The sequence below is a fragment of the Austrofundulus limnaeus genome, unplaced genomic scaffold (genome assembly GCF_001266775.1).
Source record: "Austrofundulus limnaeus strain Quisiro unplaced genomic scaffold, Austrofundulus_limnaeus-1.0 Scaffold554, whole genome shotgun sequence".
Classification (NCBI taxonomy): domain Eukaryota; kingdom Metazoa; phylum Chordata; class Actinopteri; order Cyprinodontiformes; family Rivulidae; genus Austrofundulus; species Austrofundulus limnaeus.
Window position 1 is genome coordinate 238,426 of NW_013952956.1, and position 20,850 is coordinate 259,275.

Below are 20,850 nucleotides of genomic sequence, written 5' to 3' on the forward strand. Positions count from 1 at the left end.
TGGCAAGAAGGTTGACATTTTAAACCTTAATTAAAAATCGATACAGGGCTTTAGAATATCGATACAGTATCGGGAAATGAAATATCGCGATATTTCAGTGTATCAATATTTTCTTACACCCCTAATTTTATCCCACCTCTTCTCCTGTAACTTTATTCCATCACTTCTTAATGATAGAAAATTATTCTTATTTTCTTAAAAAACTCATGCATCCAACAGCACTTTCTCTGTCAATTCTGTTTTAGTTTAAACCTTTGAAACTTGAAACAGTTTTGTTTCAAGATTTAACTCCAGTTTACAAGTCTGCCCTTAATGTTTATAATTTTACCAATGCACCAAGTTAGAATTAGTTTCTACTATTTACATATAAAAATATACAATATAAAAATCAATCAAACTGAATCGTGAATCGTTGTGAATAGTGAATTGAATCGGGAAATTTGAATCGATACCCAGCCATAGTCATTTCATAAGTTTCAATGTTAGAACAATTTAATGTGTGTGATACAGGAATCTCTMACTACATACTTAATCCATTTCCATCAAGCCACATGTTGCTGTGAGGAATTTTTAAATCATTTATTAGGAACAACAAATTTCAAACAATGTGCTGGAAAAGGTTCTTAGGATATTGAGATTTTGGTGAACTGAAAAATACTTTTATGATGTTGAAGCGGAAATGTCTAAAGCAGTGCTTTGCTTGTATTAGTTAAACATATGTAGCGGGCTGAGGGTTTGCTGACCTGTCTGTAGTTACGTCTATCCAGAGCCATCCTGTGCTGCCAGAAGTGCTTGAAGAAAGGCGGCAGGATCTCCGTTTTGATGTAGTTTGCCTCCACACCATCTGTTCCACAGCACTGTTTCACCACCTGAAACAGAAAACTGGTGCTGTTCAAATCATTTCAGGACATTATACAGCTGCACTTGTGATTAGAGACAGGGGCAAACTGAGGGCAGAAGAGAAGCAGCTGAACTGTTTGATGGTTTAAGTGTTTGTGTACATCTAGACCCGCTGARTGAGTTGCAAAAATCTTACAGGAAGTCAGTAAGTGTTGTTTACCTTGAGCACGATCTTCTTCATCTCCTCGTCRGGGGACTGGAACTCCCTGATGAGGATCAACATCACCTCTCTGGTGTAATAGTTGGCATACTCAGCATCCATCAGTGGGATGAGATAACCAATAGCTTTGAGGAAAGCAGCCAGACCCTGGTAACAACAAGAGCTCATGAGTTCAAAACTGGACCTCAACTGATASCAGCAGCTCCTACTAGGAAATACTTCAAGAAATAATCAATTTGCAGCTATGTGTAGACTCAGAACTGGGTGTTGTTTTTTTTAATTTGCATTTTCTCCAACTAAAACTCACCTTTCCTCTGTGCTGCCTGATACCTTTCCAGAGCGGCTTCAGCACCGAGTCGAAGGACTCGATACCGTAGGGTGTAGCAGCTTCAGCCAGGGCAGCTATAGCCAGAGCACTGATGGTCCTCACCTTCTGCTGCTCATCCACCAGACCTGCAGAACCACACACACGTTTTATGAACTACTGCTGAGCTAAACCGTGCAGAACAGCTGGGAAACACTTTATAAACATTTGACACACAGCATTAATCTGTCAGTTCTGAATCCACACGTCAGTCAGTAGGATGAGTGAAAGACTGACAAAGTTGTTGCCAATGATTTTACTTTAATTTAATTAATTTCTTTAGGATGTTTTAACCATAGAAATATGTTTTTGTTATTAATCTGTTTCTTGTGATCTGAATTTCTGTAAAGAACCACAGTTCTGGGAGACAGTTTGTCCTCTCCACAAAAGGTTCCTTGTTTTAACTTGTCTGTAAGAAGCATGACAAGTAACCAACAACATTTAAGAAAACATTTTGAAACAGTTCTGATTTAATCCAGATTTTTTTGAGCCTTTTTAAAGCTCATGTTTTACTGCAGCTTCTGATGAAGTTCAGTTTTAACTTGTTTTCTCTTTATTGAAAAGACAGAAGCTCCTCGTTTGGCATTTTAAAGTTTTACTTCAATCTAATAAWCTAACATTTAGTAAAGGTTGGTGGTTATTTGGAATCTGTTTTCCAGACTAGTTTGTTGTTTTAGTCTGTGTGAAACTTTGAGACCAAACTTGAACATAAACGCTACAAGTGACGTTGCTTCAAAAAGGCTTGTCAGAAAACCAGGAGGCTCCCACTGACCGTGTTCGATAATCTCCACCAAACTGCGCAGGTGAGGCAGAATAGCGCAGCCCATCAGGATGGCAATCTGCTGTACGATCTTGATGCCTGTGTGTCGCGCTTGCCACGACTTCTTGCTTTTGCACACAGCTTTGAGGAAGGGCAGGAGGGAGGGAATGCCGAGGGCCGAGGCCACCACAGCGAAGGCTCGAGCCGTTGTGTTTCTGACATACTCGTCCATGTTGTCGATGTCAGGTCTCATTGTAGAGATCATTGTGGCCAAGCCAGCAGCCTGGGACACACAGAAAAATAAAATGAAACTTTGAAGATATTCGTGTCACGATGCTCTGCTCATTCCCTGCTAAACAAATCAGAGTTTCTCCAATAGCCTATATGCCACTGTCATTAATGACGTATTTCCGGTAAAATTCTTGCCACGCTCCTCCCTTCCACTTCCTGGTTACTGCCTTTGTTTTTAGCGTTGGCTCCTAGTACTAGTCTGTGAAAAGTCACAAAAGTTAAAGCATCTGTGATCTACTGGTATAAAACGTGAGTTCTGTTGTGTGCCGTTGTGTTCACTAACCARCAGRTAYGATCGAGTAGTTTGTTTTTATCCATTTTCCTCTTGATGAGGAGGTGACAGCAGWGGATCATAGCATTACAGGGAAAACTTTGCTATAAAATCTCAAGCTCGCGTTTGTAAATCAGCATTTCTAACCTGAGGATATTCAAGAATCAGCGTCAGAAATGAGAAGACGGAGGTTACAAAAGGGAAATGTACATTTATCCTCCTTTTACTGCCAAGACCGAGAGAGGAAAGACCTCCTCCAAAGGACAGCTAGCAGGAAACTAGCAGGAAGCTAACACAGCAGCCGGTACAAAGGTAGGTGTGTGTGCGCGTGCGTGTTATACAAAGTATGAAATGTTTTTATGCGACTTTGTCATGAGTTTTATGCAAAAGTAAAAACTTGTTAGATTATATATTACAGCATAGACTAAAGCCGAGTGACGAACGCCCCCCCACTCCTCCCCCGAGAGCAGCAGAACCTCCGCCTGATAATCATTACGTTTTCAGTTCACTAACGTCGGGGAAAACGATCCAAACCATACAAGTAGCCCATCGATTTAAAGCTCAGACTCTGCTCTTTCCAACAATATAAGTGTCACAGCTCTACGTAAAAAATTCACAGAACAAGAAGCCACGGAATAGCGAAAAAGGCTAAATTCTGGAACCATAAACACGAATGTCTTTCCTTCGTTTTTATGGCTTTAATTCACTTTGGAGTGGTTTTTTTCCACTTGGCTGAACCTGTACGTCTCCTGTGTTAATGTTGGTACATGTAATATGCTAATTCTCTACTGTGGAGATCATTAAGAGTCGTTGTCGGGTGAAAAAAATCTTTCACTAACACTGTGTTGACCGTGAACCGGAAGTGATCGGAGTGGCATCACGTGCTGGACCGGATGTCCGTGGCATATAGGCTATTAAAGCAGCATTACAGCTACAGTTAGTTGAAGGATTGTAACCAGCGGGTGCAGGGTGAGAACAGACGAGCCATGAACGTCTCGTCTGCATGCTCTCTTGTTGGTATCAATCTAGCGAACAACTAGCCCTGATCKGACCACGGACAGGTTGAACAGGCGAGAATAGTTCGCATAAACCGTAGTTCCTGTCATGTTAGAGTCAACAAATCAACAACAGTTCCACAATACCTTTGCCAAGTTGGAGATGATCTCTCTGCCTTCCACTCGAGCGTAATAGTCCTCATCAATGAGCAGCGGTTCGATCACCACCAGAATCTGCACAGAAACAGGTGGATTTGAGATAAGAGTGACCTGCAGAGAGTTTAGAGCAACAACCACACATCTTCCACATCCAACCCACCTTGTGGACGTATGGCCGAACCAGGTCGTCCAGTTTGTACAGGATACGGTCGATGACTTTGACCAGCAGGTGGCGCTCCTGGTCTTCAAGAGTGGGAGACATGAGCAGTGGCAGGATCTGGTTGAAGAGTGGACCGGCTCCGAACTCACGAGCTTTGTCTGTGATTTGACGCAGAGCAGCCTGTCACAGGAAGAGGAGGGTCAGACTCAACATTTAGGACTTTGTTACGATTCAATTCAGTTCATTTATATAAGCACCAAATCACAACAACTGTTGTCTCAGGGCACTGTACACAAAAAACATCTAATCTAAAGAAGCCAGCAGATTGTGTTGAATCACTTGGTCACTCTCCCATCCTGAGCAGCACACTGGTGACAGTGGAGGAAAAACTCCCTTTAAACAGGAAGAAACTAGGGCTGCAACTAACGATTATTTTAATAATCGATTAATCTGTCGATTATTTTTTTTGATTAATCTGCCAAATCATTAAAATGCTTAATTACATGAATATGAGTAGATATAAATTAAGTTAACTCCTTAAGGATGTAAGTTATTGATTAATGAATTAATCTGAAGTTGATTTATCTTAGACTGATTAACAGTTAATTAATAAGCAGCCATTTTCTTAAAAACCGGAGTTTTCTCTTGAATCAAGAGKGTCTTCCCATAAAATGAAGGATTTTTTTATAATCTCCTGAATTAAAAAACAGAAGCCCATAATACATTTTAACAATTTTGCCAAATGTATTAAATACTGACTGAAAAAAAATGTGTATTTCTCCTACATGAAACATAACAGAAATTTAATAGGTTGCTGAATGAGGAAAATATAATAATAAAATAAGATTTTTAGATGTAAAACTATTATTAATTTATTATAATTAGAATTTATTTACATTTAACTTTTTTTTCTCTAATTCTTTACTTTTTGCTTCATTCTAGTTGGTTCTGTCTGACTAAAACATTGTTCGACCCAGAAAAAGCGGTTCTGAAGCAGCGGTTCTGAAGCAGCCCCCCACCTCCCTCCTCCCATCTCCCTGCAGACCTGCTGCTCGATCGCGTCTTTTTTTTCCTTCGTCCTGAACCGTTTTGCTGCTCAACAAATAACTTTGGACCTTAGTCAGAAAAACAAAATGGTTTTATACTTTTGTCCCGAGAGGAGGACGAAATGGTGGATTTAGGTCTCCCCCCTCCCCCGCACGCACTTCCTCCTCCCGACATGGCGAGCATCAAATAGATCATCTTTTAAAAGAATAAATTTAGCATATACYTTTTATCATATGTTTGGMTCTACTTGGCCTAACAACATGATTTAAAAACTGGTTTAAAGTTCGTAGTCTCTGCTTTTCACCCGAGTCAGAGAGGGTGGATCTTTACAGGTAGAGTTTTTTTTCTTTCTTCCTAAACTTTATTTAGGTCAGCCAGCATTGACAACGCTTTGTGGGTGACGTCATCGGCTCCGCAGCATGGCGAGGCACCCGCAACACAATGAATCGATAATGAAATTCGTTGCCAACGTTTTTAATAATCAATTTTTATCGATTTTATTGATTCGTTGTTGCAGCCCTAGAAGAAACCACCAGCAGAACCAGGCTCAGGACAGGTCTTTCACGACACATAAGGCCAACATAAGGGAAGCACAAGCACTATTTTGTAAGATAATTAGAAAGAGGAAAACATCTTTGATTTATAAAAAAAAAAAAAAAAAAAAAGAGGTACTTCCTCTGTGAACGAGTCTTAATTGTTTGCTGCTCCCAGTGGAATACGACTGTCAACTATGACTTCCACTGACAGCAGCAGCTTCTCAAGGAGGAGATTCTGTAGCAAGCAAATATTCACGCTGTAGCCACATACAGGCTCAGTGCTGGGTGTTGATCTTGCAAAAAAAAAAAAAGATACATTTCTAAGCCATGCAGGTTGCAGGAAAGCCCAAGAAGAACAAAAAGCAAACCTTTCTCATGGGTGGTGTTCCATTTTTAATCTTTAGTAAGAGCTTCATGATCTTCCTTTCCTTCTGTTCCTCTGGGCTCAGGGTTGCCTCATCCACCTCAACCTTAAAGAAAAACACATTCAAACAGAGTTAACCACCTGAATTCTGTTGACTGAACTCTTTTCTCTGTGCAGCTTTCCTGCTCACCAAGAGTTTGTCAAAGTACTGGATGTCATCAGGTTTAAGAAAGGGAAGATTTCCTGAAGGCTGGTCGTTCATCTGTTTGGTGGTGCGGTCCTCTGCCTGCATGTGGAAGCCAGTCATGCCTCCAATAGGTGTGGGTGTGGCCGACAGCTTACGGGCTGGGGTACGGATCGGAACATAACCGGCTGGAGGTGGTAAGACCTGTGGACAGTGAGATTAACTCGTCAGTACGGGTCTTTATCACTCGAGCTGTTGTAGCTGTAAGAACACAAACCAACCTTGTATCCCTCTGGGAACATGGCGTCAAGCTCGTCATCTGTAAGAGGCCGGTTCCTCTCATCAATCTCCCTCTCCCATCTCCAGGCCTGCAGCTGCTCTGGAGTCATGCTCATCAGATGTCCTGAGGAAAACAGTTAACTCCATGAAGGCCAGAACCAGCAGCATATAATAACTCCACCATCACAACATGTTAATACAGGGTTCATGCAGGTTTCACTAAGTTAATTTTAAGACCTTTTAAGACCATTAGGAGTRATATTTAAGACCAAACAGACACATTAACAGAAACACTGAAATGGTCCCAGAAATTTTAACATAGAAACCTTTTGTTGCTGTCATTTTAGCTATTAAAGAATAATTAATTTTAATAAAAGAACACTAAATTATTTTAATGAAACAATCATATCTATGAGACCTTCATATCGACTGCTGTAGATCACTTCCAACTGAGTGCAAAAATCACTGATATCAGCCAAGTCTCATTTCCCATGTTCAAAGCACAAGCAGTGGACATGACTGAACTTCTTTAGTTTTAGGGCAGGTGAACAAGCTGCCGTATGCAGGGGGTTTTAATGGCAAAGAGGTTAAAAACATGGAAGTAAAGTGTGACATTTTTAGCCTGCATTTATCACAGGATTTGTAGTTTAACGTGTACAAAGACCAGTAACAAACTTAGCCCTTCATGAAGACAGATCACGTCAACCTGTGATTACGGTGCTTTACTCGGTTTATTTTTGCAGCCAACACTTCTCAGGAATCATCAAAAGTAAAAAAAAATTAAGACTTGAAAATTTTAAATTTAAGACCTTGTGGATCTGGGCATTTTAAGACTTTTTTTAGGACTAAAATTTTGACTTTTGAATTTTAGGTCTTTTAAAGACCTGGCATGAACCCTTTAAATAAAATATTTGAAATCACCAGAGATGAAAGCATGAATGTTTACCAGGTGTTGGTGTGGCCATGTTCATTGCTGGTGTTCCTAATGGAGTCTTTCCTGGGGTCAGCAGGGGGGTTGAAGAGCCCATCTGACTGGCAGGGGTTTCATCCCACCGAGACTTCCTCTTACTGGCCCCGGGGGTTGGGGTTTCGCCCACAGACTCCTCTCCTCGGTCTGTTCGTGGGGTTTCAGCCCAGCCACTGCCGTGTCCCGGAGTCTCCCTCTCAGTCTTTGGGGTTTCGTCCCAGCGGTTCTTGCGAACGCTCCCTGTGGCTCCACCGTGACCAGGTGTGGCGTGGCCAGGTGTGTCCCTACCAGGGGTGGCAGCCCCAGCAGGYGTGTGGCTGGGCGTTGGATCCCACATACAGAAACTGGGGGTGGCTCCTGGGGTCTCACTGCCTTTAGGGCGACCAGGGGTCTCATCCCATCTGCTGTTTGAGGGTGTGTGTGCAGGAGTGTGTCCTGGAGTCTGAGGACAGGTGGGAGGAAGTGAAATTTACAATTCAAATAAAAAAGGCAATTTAAAAGTCTGCAGGATTTCTACAGCTTAAGGCAAGTTCAATTTAAGACTTTCAAACCACTTTAACGCCAACTAAAATGAAATTTAACTTCACACAAATGGGGGGGGGGGGTGGCAAAAAAACGAGTTCGACAATTTTACACAAATGTTTAACACAAAAACTAGCTGCTAGATGCATTCAGTGATTTCAAAACTAAATTTTACCCATCATTTTAATACRAGATGAATTACAATCCTACTTAGAATGTGTTAACATGTTTAAGACCTCTGAAATTTTAATTTAAGACATTTTAACGCTAATTAAAGAGTAACTTACCCCAAAATCAACTTCTTTGAAAGTGTAGTGGAACTGTCTAAACCAGGGGTTCTTAACCTTTTTGACCTCGGGGCCCAATTTATTGAACATAAAGTGGCACGAGGCCCAGTCACACATTACCATTGTACAGATCAAAATGATAATTATTGTAAATCTGGGATTAATTTTTATTGTATTTACATTATAACTAAATTAAATACACTTACATTTTAAAAGTAAAACTCTTGTCAAATAATCACAAGACATGATTATGACAAACATTTTTATATTGTAAAACTGTTTGTTTACGTTCATGACAAAAGAAAACTCGTGGTTTTTTTTTTTGTTTTTTTTTGGCCGGAGGGAATTAGCAACTGCGCATGTCAGTGCTTCTGTTCTGAATAAAAGCCTGGTGCATGTAAACACTCATTTACACAAGTTTAATAGTCTACTAACTAAGTTTAGGACTGCGTGATGTTCGTTTTTATAAATAAGATGCATCTTCATCGTCCTGGCGGACAACTTTGAGTTGAACGTGTGTGTTTCCCCTTATTACTTATAATATTGGGCATGTGTACTGTGTATGTTCATTGCACTTTAGCAAATTCTGAGAAATAAAGCCACAAAGTGAGAATGTTTTTGTTTTGGGCATTTTTAGAGTAACGCAAATTCACAAATGTTAACACAAATTACTCAAATGAATTTGTAAAGACCAATATGTTGTCTTTTTTAAGACTAAAACTAAACAATTTTTTAAAGCTTTTGTCGAGTAAAACTCGACTAAACCCATTAAATATAGAAATGACTAAAACTGACTAAAACTAAGAAGTATTTTTGTTAAAAAGACTAAGACTAAAATTAAAATGGCAGTCAAAAACAACACTGATAACAGCTAAATGTGAGTTTGTATGTATATCATGAAACTTTACTTTTTACGAAGTCATTTCTTTAAAACGTGTCAAACTCAAGGCCAACTCCTGTGTGGTCCGCCAGTGGGTAGGCCATGCCCCTCACTGTCTCTTGGCACCTCCCACTTTGTTGGCATTTTTCAAATTTGCCTTGGGGCGGTGCTTTAAGTTTTTAGATTGACGAATTCAATGCCGTTGTAGATTTTTTTAAGGACCCACAGGAACCCTGAAACTGAGTAACTGTTCTGAAATACCAAAAAAGACTTATGTTCAACAAGTGGCTCACCTCAGAAGTGGCATCAGCCTGGTCCCAGCTGGACATCTTTTTGGGTGTGGCATTGGATGGGGTTTGGTCGGCTGTCTGGTCCCAACGTCGCTTACGTTTTGCAGCAGCTTGGGCGGCAGCTTGGGCAGCAGCGGCCCCATTGACAGCTTTTAGGTCTCCTGATTTAGCCTTTTCCACCAACTGCTGACGAATCTCCCTCTGCACACAAAGTCATGATCATTATGGTGGCAAACTAAAGGCTGAGCACAAAGAAAAAGGAAACTGTGTGCCATCGCTACATAAGAACAAGGGAAATATTATAGATCATCTGCAGTGCCATACTGTGGCTCACTGCCAGAGGAAAATGACTTTTGTTCCCTCTAAGACAGTGTAGATCAATTACTGGCCGACATTTGTCACTTTATATAAAATAAAATTCAGCCACGTCTGTACATACTTCAATTACCAGTCAGATGGTTGACACAATTAGCTTACTTAGCCCACAATGAGTTTTAAAAGTTAGAATGATTTTTGATACATAAACTTCTTGAGTTTAGAAATTSTCTAAGAATACTTGTTTTGATTTTGCCATTTAAATGCAAAGAAACAAAGAAAAAACAAAGAAACTGCATGAGAAACAAAGTGTGATACACCCAAGTATATGAAATTYACCATCCACCCCTCAAACATTTCAAAATAAAATGCCATGTAGAAAACTACATTTACAAATCATTAAAGAATTAAAATAGACTCTGCAATATCTTACCTCCTCTTTTGACAGGTTCTGCTCCATCATGACGTCCACGTAAGACCTGACCTGAAGCTTGGGGTCCGGCGTTTTGCCCCCTGCGCGAAAGAGCACGAACAAGAAAAGAGGAGATTCATCAGCAAACAGAAACCTAAATTATCACAGACACAACAAGCACAAATCTAACCCTGTCGTTTCAACAACAAAAAATTACTCATCCTGCTGTTCTGTTTAACAAAAAGTCCTAGTGAATTACATACATACATATATGCAGTTGTTTTTATTACATAGAGTCATAGCATTCTAATGAAAAACAAGCAGATAAATAAAAAGAGCTGAGGTTGTGTGCTTTGTGTGGATTAAGAAGTATAGCCATCACTGATGCAGGGCTCCTGGCTGTGCTCCTCAGAATACGTACACTTTCAGTGCCAAGGGTCCATCTGCAGTCAGACTTCAACCGGCAGAAAAGAGGCCTAGAAAATTTCTCTTTACCATTAGTAACACTTTGGAAAAGGGTTTGAAGTCACACACAACAGTATACCACCTGTGTTGCAATGATCTATGGCACTCAAAACAATGCATCTTCTTGGACATAACCACAAAACTAAAAATAAACTTATCTGACTCTGTAGTGCACATTCCCAATTATTTATTGTAAGAATTAAAAAATGAAGTTTTTTCAAGTTAGAATGTAGATGACCTTCCTTAACTTAATACATATATGTAAAAGCAAGCATAAATAACTGCTATAAAAWTTTTAGTTAAAATGTCTGTGCCAAACCAACAGCACTACTCATTAACCCACATTTAGATCCTGACTTCTTTGTAATGACAAAASTAAAGACATGTGATCAAATATTTGAAGACATGAGCAATATAATCTCAAGCTGTAGGTTAATAATAAGTGATATAAGTGAAAGAGGCCCTTGGGGTTGAGGACTGAAGTAGCTGGGCTGCATCTCATTCCCCTCACAGCCCCCAAAATAAGCAGCCAGTGGACCCTGACCAAACTGACATGTGCACTGTGTTCCCCATAACCTACACAGGATGAGTTGCTGCACCCTTAACAGAGTGCAGTACAGGACTGGCAAAGCAGTACTGCTGTAGGAGAGAAATTAAGGACAGTTAGTATGGGCCTGTGGTATTTTGGCACACAACTTTTCTTCACAACATATTTCTATTTTACAGAGAGAGCTGTAAAATAAAAATATATTTACACAACAACTAGGTACAAAAAGCTCTCTACATGCAGGCTTGAAAAAATAAAACCCTGAAACACTCAAGACTATTAAACCTGGAATTGTTCTGGGACATAGGAATGCAAATTGTACAACAAAAAAATTATAAAAAATTAAAGTAGCTTGCTCAAAGTTGCTTTTGATGTTACTTTTCAGGAACAAAAAAAATGAAATAAGATTTAGAAAACAATTTTAGTTATTGTTAACGAGTAAATTATTCAAATGTGCAAGCAAGCTGGCTACATATATTAAAATAACTAGCTTGCTCAGTCATGAGGCCCCAGACCACTTTAAGGTAGTTAACTTAAAACTGACAAAACAAATAATGAAGGTGATAAGTTACAGTAAGTTTTCTGTCTTATAAGAGACAGAAATCCAAAAGTTCTCTGTGCCTCTATATTAAACTAAAGCCTTCAAGCACATTTCCTTCACTGACTGCCTTAGAATCTACAGCTACTGTGCCTAGTGTGGAAAAGCACAGTGCATCAGTACGTCAGTTGTACGACACCTAACCCATACTTTCATAGACTTTGTATCCCATCATGGGGATTGCTAACCCTTCGACCCACACACAACCCATCTGCAACCCATGTTTGTTAGGAGACACCTAACCACCTCTCCCACTCAACAGGATGGTTAACCCTACGATGGCTTCCAGCACAGATAAAGATTGAGCCCTTTCATTAGGACCAATATTCTCCCACAATACAATGAGCCCATTCTGACATTTGTAACAAAAATGGAAAACGTCGAGAGAGAGAGAAAAAATTTCCACCACAAAGGATTGACCACAGGGAAGGCATTTAATCTGGGAGGCAATCTATTGCATTGTGGTCGAAGGGTTTCACAGCAAAACTAAACCAAAGACAGTCATGGAGGGGCATCTCAAAATTGATGGGATGAGTGGGAAAGTCATAAAATGTAGAAAGATTTACCATCTGCAAAAGGGTCGTGACGTTCGGGTGAGATGATCATATGTCTGCGTCGGCCTTTGTATTCATCCTCTCGCTCAGCGATCTTCGGTGGGCGATGCTCTGCAAATGGGTCGTACTGTAAAACCAAAACAGAGGAAGGGTTTAGTTGTAGTTCTGTTCACCAAAAACCTTTTTCTAGAAAAGTCAACGTAGGAAAGATCCAACCTGTGACAAAAAGAAAACGACTTACYTGCTCATCTGACTGAGGAATGGCGTTAAGTATTGCTACTGGTGCATGATAGCCTGGTTTCTTTTGTCCCAACAAGCTTGTTGATGTGTCGACATCATCATCCTGTGGAAAAAACACAAGTCTAGTCAAATCTTGCCAACCTGGCAAGACTTTCTTAGCTCATCAACAGAATACAAAGACACAGGAGCAGTCAAGCTCCACAAAACAAGTGTGATGGAAGACGATCTACAGTTTACAAAGCATTTGTATTCAGAAAAACTTACATCCTCTTGTTCATTAGCAGCAATAGAAGTGACATATCCAGCAAAACGGCTGTCGCTGCCTCCATAGATCTCAAAGTCGTAAACACCAGTGGAGTCCACGCCCACTCCTTGCTCTCCATTTTCTACCAGGGAGGCCCTCATACCCTGGATCTCAAGGATCTGGGCCTCAATATCTACAGACAGAAAAAGGTCAGATGAAATACAAAGCTTCGAAAATTCCTGCTTCCCAGTACAAACCATCTGTGGCTCAGGCCAACAACCTGTAAACAGAAGTGAATATGTAAAATACCTCCATCCCCATTAACCTTACCATTAATGGACCAATTAATCAGCTGGTGACTTAACTAGCTGGTCCAAAATTACACTACTCATTTTCCCCCTCCCTAGTCAGTGAATGCAACAGAGCTAAAGCACTTTATTGCTCTAACAAGTGGCAGTGTGGAAGTACCGGTACATAGGAAAYACAGCTGGATCTCTATGATTACTCAAGACAGTCAGGAAAACCACAAAATGTGAAAAAGTTTAATAAATTTATTGATTCATTTCATTAAAAATRAAATAAAATAATAAAAAATAAAATACAAAAAAAATGAAATGAAGACTAAACTTTCTAAAGAGAACAAAGATCTTTCACAAACAGGATTTCCCCAGTCTCCCATAGCTCCAATACGGCCGATGACATCCTGTTAAAGGTTCCGTATCACTGAATTGTTCATTGATATAGYGAATAAATGTAAATTATATCATGAACAGTTAAAATATTGTGACTCAAATTCCAAATATAATGTTATTTTAGGTCAACAGTTGAAAAACTCTAACAAAATGGGTCAGATTCGTTTGCATAAAAATTAGTACGCCCAAGCAAGAGCAGATTGGTAACATAAATAAAATATGGTAACATAATTAAAATATGGTATAATTTAAAAATTTCTCCAGAATTTGGATTACTTCAGTTATATATAAAAAAACATCAAGAGAAAAAGGCGACCAGTCGAATCAAACACTATACAATCTTTAAAATGTTAAACACCCACCAGCTTCAGTCATTTCACATTATATTATCCTGATGAGCTCAGAAAGCGTAAGTAGTGGGGGAACGCTCCTGCGTTTTTAGCAAAGAATTGAGCTGCATCGTTGCATGAACGACGCTAAATGGATTAGCCTTGTGTCAAGATGGCTGAACAGTGCGAAATTATCCAACTCAAATGATGTTTATTTCACTACAACGCGGGGCAAACAATTAATATCGGTTAATTTTGAGCGCATCTATAACTTTAAGCCTTCATTTAGTCGCTTGTGTATTCATGAAATGCATGAATAGCCAGCTCAAGCTAACTAGCTTAGCAATCAGCGCCATTATGTAAGGTCCGCGTTGCGTCGTAGCAGATGCTTATCGTCTTTAAAAAGGCTTTTTAACGCAAAAATCGAAGTCCTACTAATTCTGAAATTATAGCTAAACATTTTCCAAAACATCCAAATGAGCAACAATGTAAAACRGAAAACACCGATGTAATTCCTCTAATAATTTACCTTCGTGCGTTTTGGCGATCTTCGCCATTTTGACGGTGTTGTTTCAGACTGAAACCGGATGTCGGTTGTTTCGCACTTCCGTCTCTTTTTAACTGATTTCAGATCAGTTGTTTGGTATTGAAAACCTCTGCGATATAAAGTGCTGCTAAAAGGTAGAGTAAATGGTTGGATTTTGAAACTATTTCGACAATTGCATACTAGGAACAATGCTACRGTAATATTGCGAATAAAAGTTCCTTACTTTTGTATCACAGAGCCCAGAGACACAGTTAAAAATGCAAATTATTTTATTTTTTGTGATAATTTACAGCTCTAGTAAAGTTGTTTTTATCTGTTTACAATCATTGGGTAATTATTTTATCTGCACATCTCATAATCCAACAGATTCAGATTGCAGGTAAGTAAACTTCACAAACCTTTTAATGTTATTTCACGTGCACTTTAGTTCAAGAACAAAATATCTATTTTCAACATTTGAAATTTTGTGAGAAGGGGATCTGGTCAGTTGAAACAGGGGAGAGGAACTTGTTTTAATGACACAACAGGAAGCTAATGTCTGGCAGTAGCTTTTGTCAAAGATCATCTCACTTCCAGCATCCTGAGGCTATAAAAATGAGGGAGGCGGAGGAGAACTAGTGAGTGTCCAAGCCAAACAGGATGAAACATCTAAGATTACAGTACATCAGGAAGAAAGGCCCAGTGTTAAACTAATGAATGAATGTCTCAGGCAGCAGAAATTGTTGATTTTAAAAAAGCGTTTGATACTATTAACCGCGCAGTATTTTTGAAAAGCTAAATAAATATGGTATTATAGGACCTGCATTACAGTGGGTATCTAATTATTTGGAAAATAGAAAACAATTTGTACAAATAAATAATGTAATATCTGTGTTTTGTAACATCTCATGTGGCGTGCCGCAGGGTTCCATTCTAGGACCTAAGTTATTTATTTGTATGTGAATRATTTGGTCAATGTGTCGGGACTTTTTAGGTGTGTTCTATTTGCTGATGATACAACATTCTTTTGTTCCAGTAAAGATATAGAACAAATGTTGGAGATGGTACAGACAGAATTTGTGAAAGTACAAAGTTGGTTTCAACTAAATAAATTATCATTAAACTTGGATAAGACAAATGAAATGATTTTTAGTAACAGTAAGAGAACTGTATATGTTTCATTTAACATTGATGATGTTGAGATCTATAGAGTCAGTGAAGTGAAGTTTCTAGGTGTCATCATGGATAAAAAAACTGACATGGAAAAATCATATAAATGGTTAAAAAACAAAAATAGCCAAATCTTTTGGAGTCATGTACAAAGTAAGAGAACTATTCAACSATAAAGCACTATTTATGTTGTATAATGCTATAAATGTTCCACATTTAATTTACTGTATTGAAGTATGGGGTAAAGCTAGCAAAACTATCACAAAACCTATTTTTATTTTACAGAAAAGAGCTCTAAGAATTATCGCAAAAAATTACAGCCACCCATCGAATATGTTGTTTTATGAATTGAAATTATTAAAGTTCTATGATTTTGTCGATTATAATATTTTGCTGTTAATGTACAGAGCTCATAAAGGTGTCTTACTTTCCAACATTCAAGCAAATTTTTGTTAAAAGAGAGAGCTGTTATTATCTTAAGGGAATTGAAATGTTTGTGAAACCCTGGTTCTGTACGAGCCTTAAGGAGCGATCCACTTTAATCCAGGGAATAAGTTTGTGGAACGGTCTGGAAGATGAAGTTAAAAATGCCAGATCTTTGTTTATATTGAAGAGAATGATAAAATCTAGTATTCTGAAGAAATATGGAGAAGCATAAGTGAATTACTGCTAATTGTTGTTTTGAGTTGGTGTTTTAAATTTAGCTTTGTTTTTAGTTTTTTGTGTGTTTTCATTTGTTTTGATTTTGTTGTAATTACCTCCGCCATGGAGGTAATGTTTTCAGTCGTGTATGCCTGTCTGTCTGTCATTCTGTCTGTGGACAATATTACTCAAAAACTTGTGGACGGATTGTCATAACATTTTTACCACATGTGGCTACTGGCCCAAGTAACACACCATTACATTTTGGTGATGTTCCGGATCACGATGCGAACACAGGATTTTTTTTCTTTTAATTCTCTGAGATCGGCAAAGCTGTGATGCTTTCACAGGGCTTCTGTAAAAAACAGAGAGCTTTCAGTGTTCATTTGAAGTGGATTCGACAGCACAGACTTCAAACTTTATAAAAGTAATGTTAAAACCAGATTTAATGATGAATAATTTCTGCCATAATGTGCGCATTTTTACACATTTGGTGCGCATTTAGAGAACATTTTGTGACCAGGGAGTGCGTGACTGCAGCATGAAACCTATTTTTCCCATTTCCTCAAACACACCACATTTCCGAAACAACCAATCAAAACAGTTTTTCACTACTAGGCTTGTAAACACAGAGCTTCTGGCCGGGCCTCAAAGTTTGGAGATGAGGGGAGCCAGGAAGCACTTTATAAAGAGAGTCAAACCATTACAAACTCATACAAGGGGATAAAACAGACGTTTTACATGGTGAAATGTGACTGATGAAAACTTAGGAGCTCCGACACCAGTTTGACGATGAATAACGTTGGTTGACGAGTCTGACTTTCTTTTTTTTTTCACATTGGACTCCTCCGGAAAGAAATCCCTTGCATACTGCCTGCTTAAATGTTCGCTACGTCAGAACTTATACGGCAAATGTGTTTACATCTCTGCTTTTGCACATTAAATCCATTACAGGATGGGGGAAATTGGTCTTGGCGGAGATTTGCACTCTCCGAGTGCTTCTAGTTTACTTTTATTTTGAACATATTTTGAGTATAAAAAAGGGGCAGATATAAGATTTATTCTTCTTCTGCTGCCTTTCGTTTTACTTTGATTTCATGTTTTATGGTTTGTTTTTTGTTACAAATAAAATGATTAAAGGAAAAAATGTAGAAGATGAGAAACGAGGATTCCTCATGGAATGATAAAACCCCTAATGGTGCCACCAGCAGAATAATGGAAATGATTTATATTAGTAGATCCTGTAGTGGCTAGAGAGGACTGGAAGACAGAAGCACTAATCACGACAGCACAAGAGCAATACAACTTGGAGTCTACCAGGAACCAAGATGCAGGCATGCAAAGATGAGACAGTCCAACACATAATAGCAGGATGTATGATGCAGACAGCCTCATAACCAAGTGGCTGGAATAATTGACAGAAATACCTGTGCTTACTACAAGCTGGAGGTCCCACAGGCAAACTCCACCAAGGGTGGTGGAGAACAGCAGGTCTAAGATTATTGGACTTGCAAATACAGACTGACAATGGATAGCTAATCATCACTATGGTGGTCAACAAGCTACAGATGAAGGCAAACGCTGCAACATCAAGAAGAAGGAACACAAGAAGCTCCGGAAATACCAAGGACTAAATGAGGAAAGGAAGAAATAGTTGAGAATCAAGGACTTAGTGGTGCCAGTGATCATCAGAGCACTCAGTGCTGTGTCCCCCAAACTAGAAGAGTGGCTTCAACAGGARCAATCTCAGAAATTTCAGTCCAAAATAGTGCAGATAAGATAATGTGCATAATCATCAAGTTACAAGACCTCTGGTAGGGGGCCTGAGCCCAAAGTTTAGGGAAAAACAGGTGAGCTGGGTTTTTGTTTGTGTAATTTAAATTTTAATGTCAGAATAGCTTTAAATGAAATCTTAAAGTAGCCGTTTTATTTCAACATAATTCTAATGTTAAAGATTTTAATATTTTTTTCTAATAAAATGAAAAATGGACTTGTTATAAAGAAAGAAACACAAAAACACTGTGATGCAGTGTTATATAGTTGGGTTTTACAGTTTGTGTCAAGGCCGGGTCTACGCTGGGGCAAGAGGGGGCAGTGCCCCCTCAAACGAATGCCCAGCCCCCTTAAATCAAATCCGCCAATAAATGAACAAGTTGTCTCTCATCTCTGCCTCCTCCACTCCGTGCTGTGTGCAGGAMAGACWGGCTGTATCTCATTTCATGGGTTGCAGCCGATTTGGACCTCATTCGTCGGCCACTGACGTCACTCTCCCGCGCCGTAGGCTGTCCCAGTTCGTCGGTGCCTACGAAAATGGTTGACAAATGCAGCCGACGTTTTCGAGTTGTTGTCGGCTGCGTCGAAACACATTACCGCTGCCCACAGTATCCCAGAATGCATTGCGCCGGTGTCCCAGAATGCATTGCGCCATCTTTGGCAAAAGAATTCTTCTTAAATGTAAGTTGTTTTTAACCTAGCTGATTGACTTTTTATTGCAATAAGATGTTAAATAACATATCGAAACTAAATTAAGTTTAATCATTTTTCTATATTTATGTATGACGTTTTTAAAAATAGTAAAGTAATCGCTTTTAACTTGTGGACATGTAATGGTGGTGTAATTATCTCACACATTAAATATACATACAGTGTATTATATTATATTATATTATATTATATTATATTATATTATATTATATTATATTATATTATATTATATTATATTATATTATATTATATTATATTATATTATATTGTTTATTATTATTTATTATTTTTTTAGGGAGCAAGGAGAAAATGGAGGACTTTATCTGGCTGAGAGCATCAAGAGTTGGGGCGAAGCACTCCGGTTTTTATTGACATCTACCTGTTTTTAAATAAAATTTAAATTAGAGGTTTGGAATTTCGACCGCACATACTGTATACTATAGCCCCCATCTGCCCCCTCAAGTATGCATTCCTAGAACCGGCCCTGATTTGTGTACTCCTGTAATGTAGTGTTCGGCTTAATTTTTTTTTAATTACAGAATTTTATCAGAATATTAAATGTAACAATAAAGCTTATTGTAGAATTTTTGAGCTGAAAAGCCTGAACGTAGGCACTAAAGCAACAAGAAACAGCTTTGATTGACAAAATTTTGTTCCTAATGTCCGTGCCAATACATAAAAGTGTTATATAGTCACAGTTATAGTTTTATATAAATACTGTGAACCTGTGTGTTAGGACACCGAAACCCAAGCCAGCATCTCGTGACTCTTAAGCGCGTGCGCGCGCGCGCGCGTAGCGCTCCTTGCTGACGAACGACGGGACTGGCCAATGAAAGCTGTCGGTGGATGCAGATGGACCAATCGCCGCCGTTGAAGTGTGGTGGCGTCATCCGCCAGTAACTCGCATACCATAGCTGAACTTGTAGCAGCTAGCGAAAGAAGAAACCGTCAGAAGAGAAGATGGCGAGAGGCGGTCGGAACCTGCGGAGAATAGCAGAGTATCTGAAGCAGTTACCGAGTCCAGCGTGCCGGGAAATACAGAGAAAAAACAACGTCAGGTAAAGATTCTTRATACGGAGTCATTCTGGAGGATGCAGGACAGAAACACATCGGGCGACAACAACAACACACACAGTCTTACCGAAGTTACTTCGTTACGTTTGTTGACAAATCATTTGATTTAGCGGTATTTAAATGTGCCGGTGGTAATCATTCACAACATTTACTGTATAAACCCGGTTATGGACTTTGTTTGATTACAGATAATGTTAAAACAATCCTGACGCTTTTGAAAAGTTAACAGGGGCGTAGCTAGGTGTAAAGATTGGGGTAGAGAGTCTCCATTACACACATTTTTTAACGGGTTACGTACATGCTGCATGAATACATGCTTCATACTATGCTGTACATACATTTTAACTTCTGTGTACACGTTTACTGCTGTTGACACAGTTGTTACTGAAACTGAAACAAAAACCTATTACAGGTTGTTAAACTTAAAATCCTAAATAGAAACTCAAACATTAAAAATATAACAATCAACGAACCTCTGTCCCATTTAAAACCATTATATCTGACGTGAGTGTAATGCTGACTACCATGATAAATGTGGCATTATCAGATAATAAATATGTATATTATTAATATTTTCTCATAGTATATTTATTGCAGCTTAGACCTCGTCTATATGGAAATGTGTTCTCTCTAAAATAATAATTTTATTACCGTTTGTAAAGTACACACAGCASTATGTGTACAAATATTTTCATACCCACAGTTACACGGAAAGTAACCGGCTGTAGTAACAACATTGAGTCTGTATGTCGTGCCGTAACACTGCTGTGAAAATACACAAAACAAAAGAAAGAAGAAAGCGTAGTGTAGACCAAGTAGGTATCTCTGTAGACGAGTAGGTGTTTTCAAAGAAAGGCTGTTTTCAAGTGACACGCTTCCGGTTACATTTCAAAATAAGAGCAACATCAGTCGGTCGTGTTTATTTTTTATTTTTTGAGATATTTTAAAATATTTGTTTTTAATGATGCATTGCCATTTCATTTAAAAAACAGTTTTGGCTGCTAAAGAGAATGTGAAAACAGTTAAAGTGAAAAGTAAAAGAAAAAAGTAATAAAATAAAACCCAACCTTTTCGAAAAATAGAGCAAATACAACTAACCAATCCAGTGCTAGCTCTAGCCATTTTGGTGCCCTGTACGAGTT

The 20,850-nt window shown here is 38.8% G+C and overlaps 2 protein-coding genes across 2 annotated transcripts in view; one reads left to right on the forward strand and one right to left on the reverse strand.

Annotated features, from left to right (window-relative positions):
- The window catches only part of sf3b1 (splicing factor 3b, subunit 1), a gene marked incomplete in the record, with an annotated part of 21,842 nt that extends 7,445 nt beyond the window's left edge, over nt 1–14,397 (reverse strand). Inside the window, 16 exon segments of the mRNA XM_014026447.1 lie at nt 744–869; nt 1,061–1,207; nt 1,368–1,513; nt 2,197–2,467; nt 3,889–3,975; nt 4,061–4,240; nt 6,012–6,113; nt 6,198–6,395; nt 6,473–6,594; nt 7,417–7,879; nt 9,420–9,617; nt 10,165–10,244; nt 12,320–12,434; nt 12,549–12,650; nt 12,812–12,984; nt 14,342–14,397. Coding sequence (XP_013881901.1) covers nt 744–869; nt 1,061–1,207; nt 1,368–1,513; nt 2,197–2,467; nt 3,889–3,975; nt 4,061–4,240; nt 6,012–6,113; nt 6,198–6,395; nt 6,473–6,594; nt 7,417–7,879; nt 9,420–9,617; nt 10,165–10,244; nt 12,320–12,434; nt 12,549–12,650; nt 12,812–12,984; nt 14,342–14,369 — 2,538 coding nt within the window.
- A 5,156-nt stretch (nt 14,398–19,553) lies between these two features.
- Nucleotides 19,554–20,850, forward strand: part of coq10b (coenzyme Q10B) — a gene marked incomplete at its 3' end in the record, with an annotated part of 14,337 nt that continues 13,040 nt past the window's right edge. The window contains 1 exon segment of the mRNA XM_014026452.1: nt 19,554–19,692. Coding sequence (XP_013881906.1) covers nt 19,595–19,692 — 98 coding nt within the window.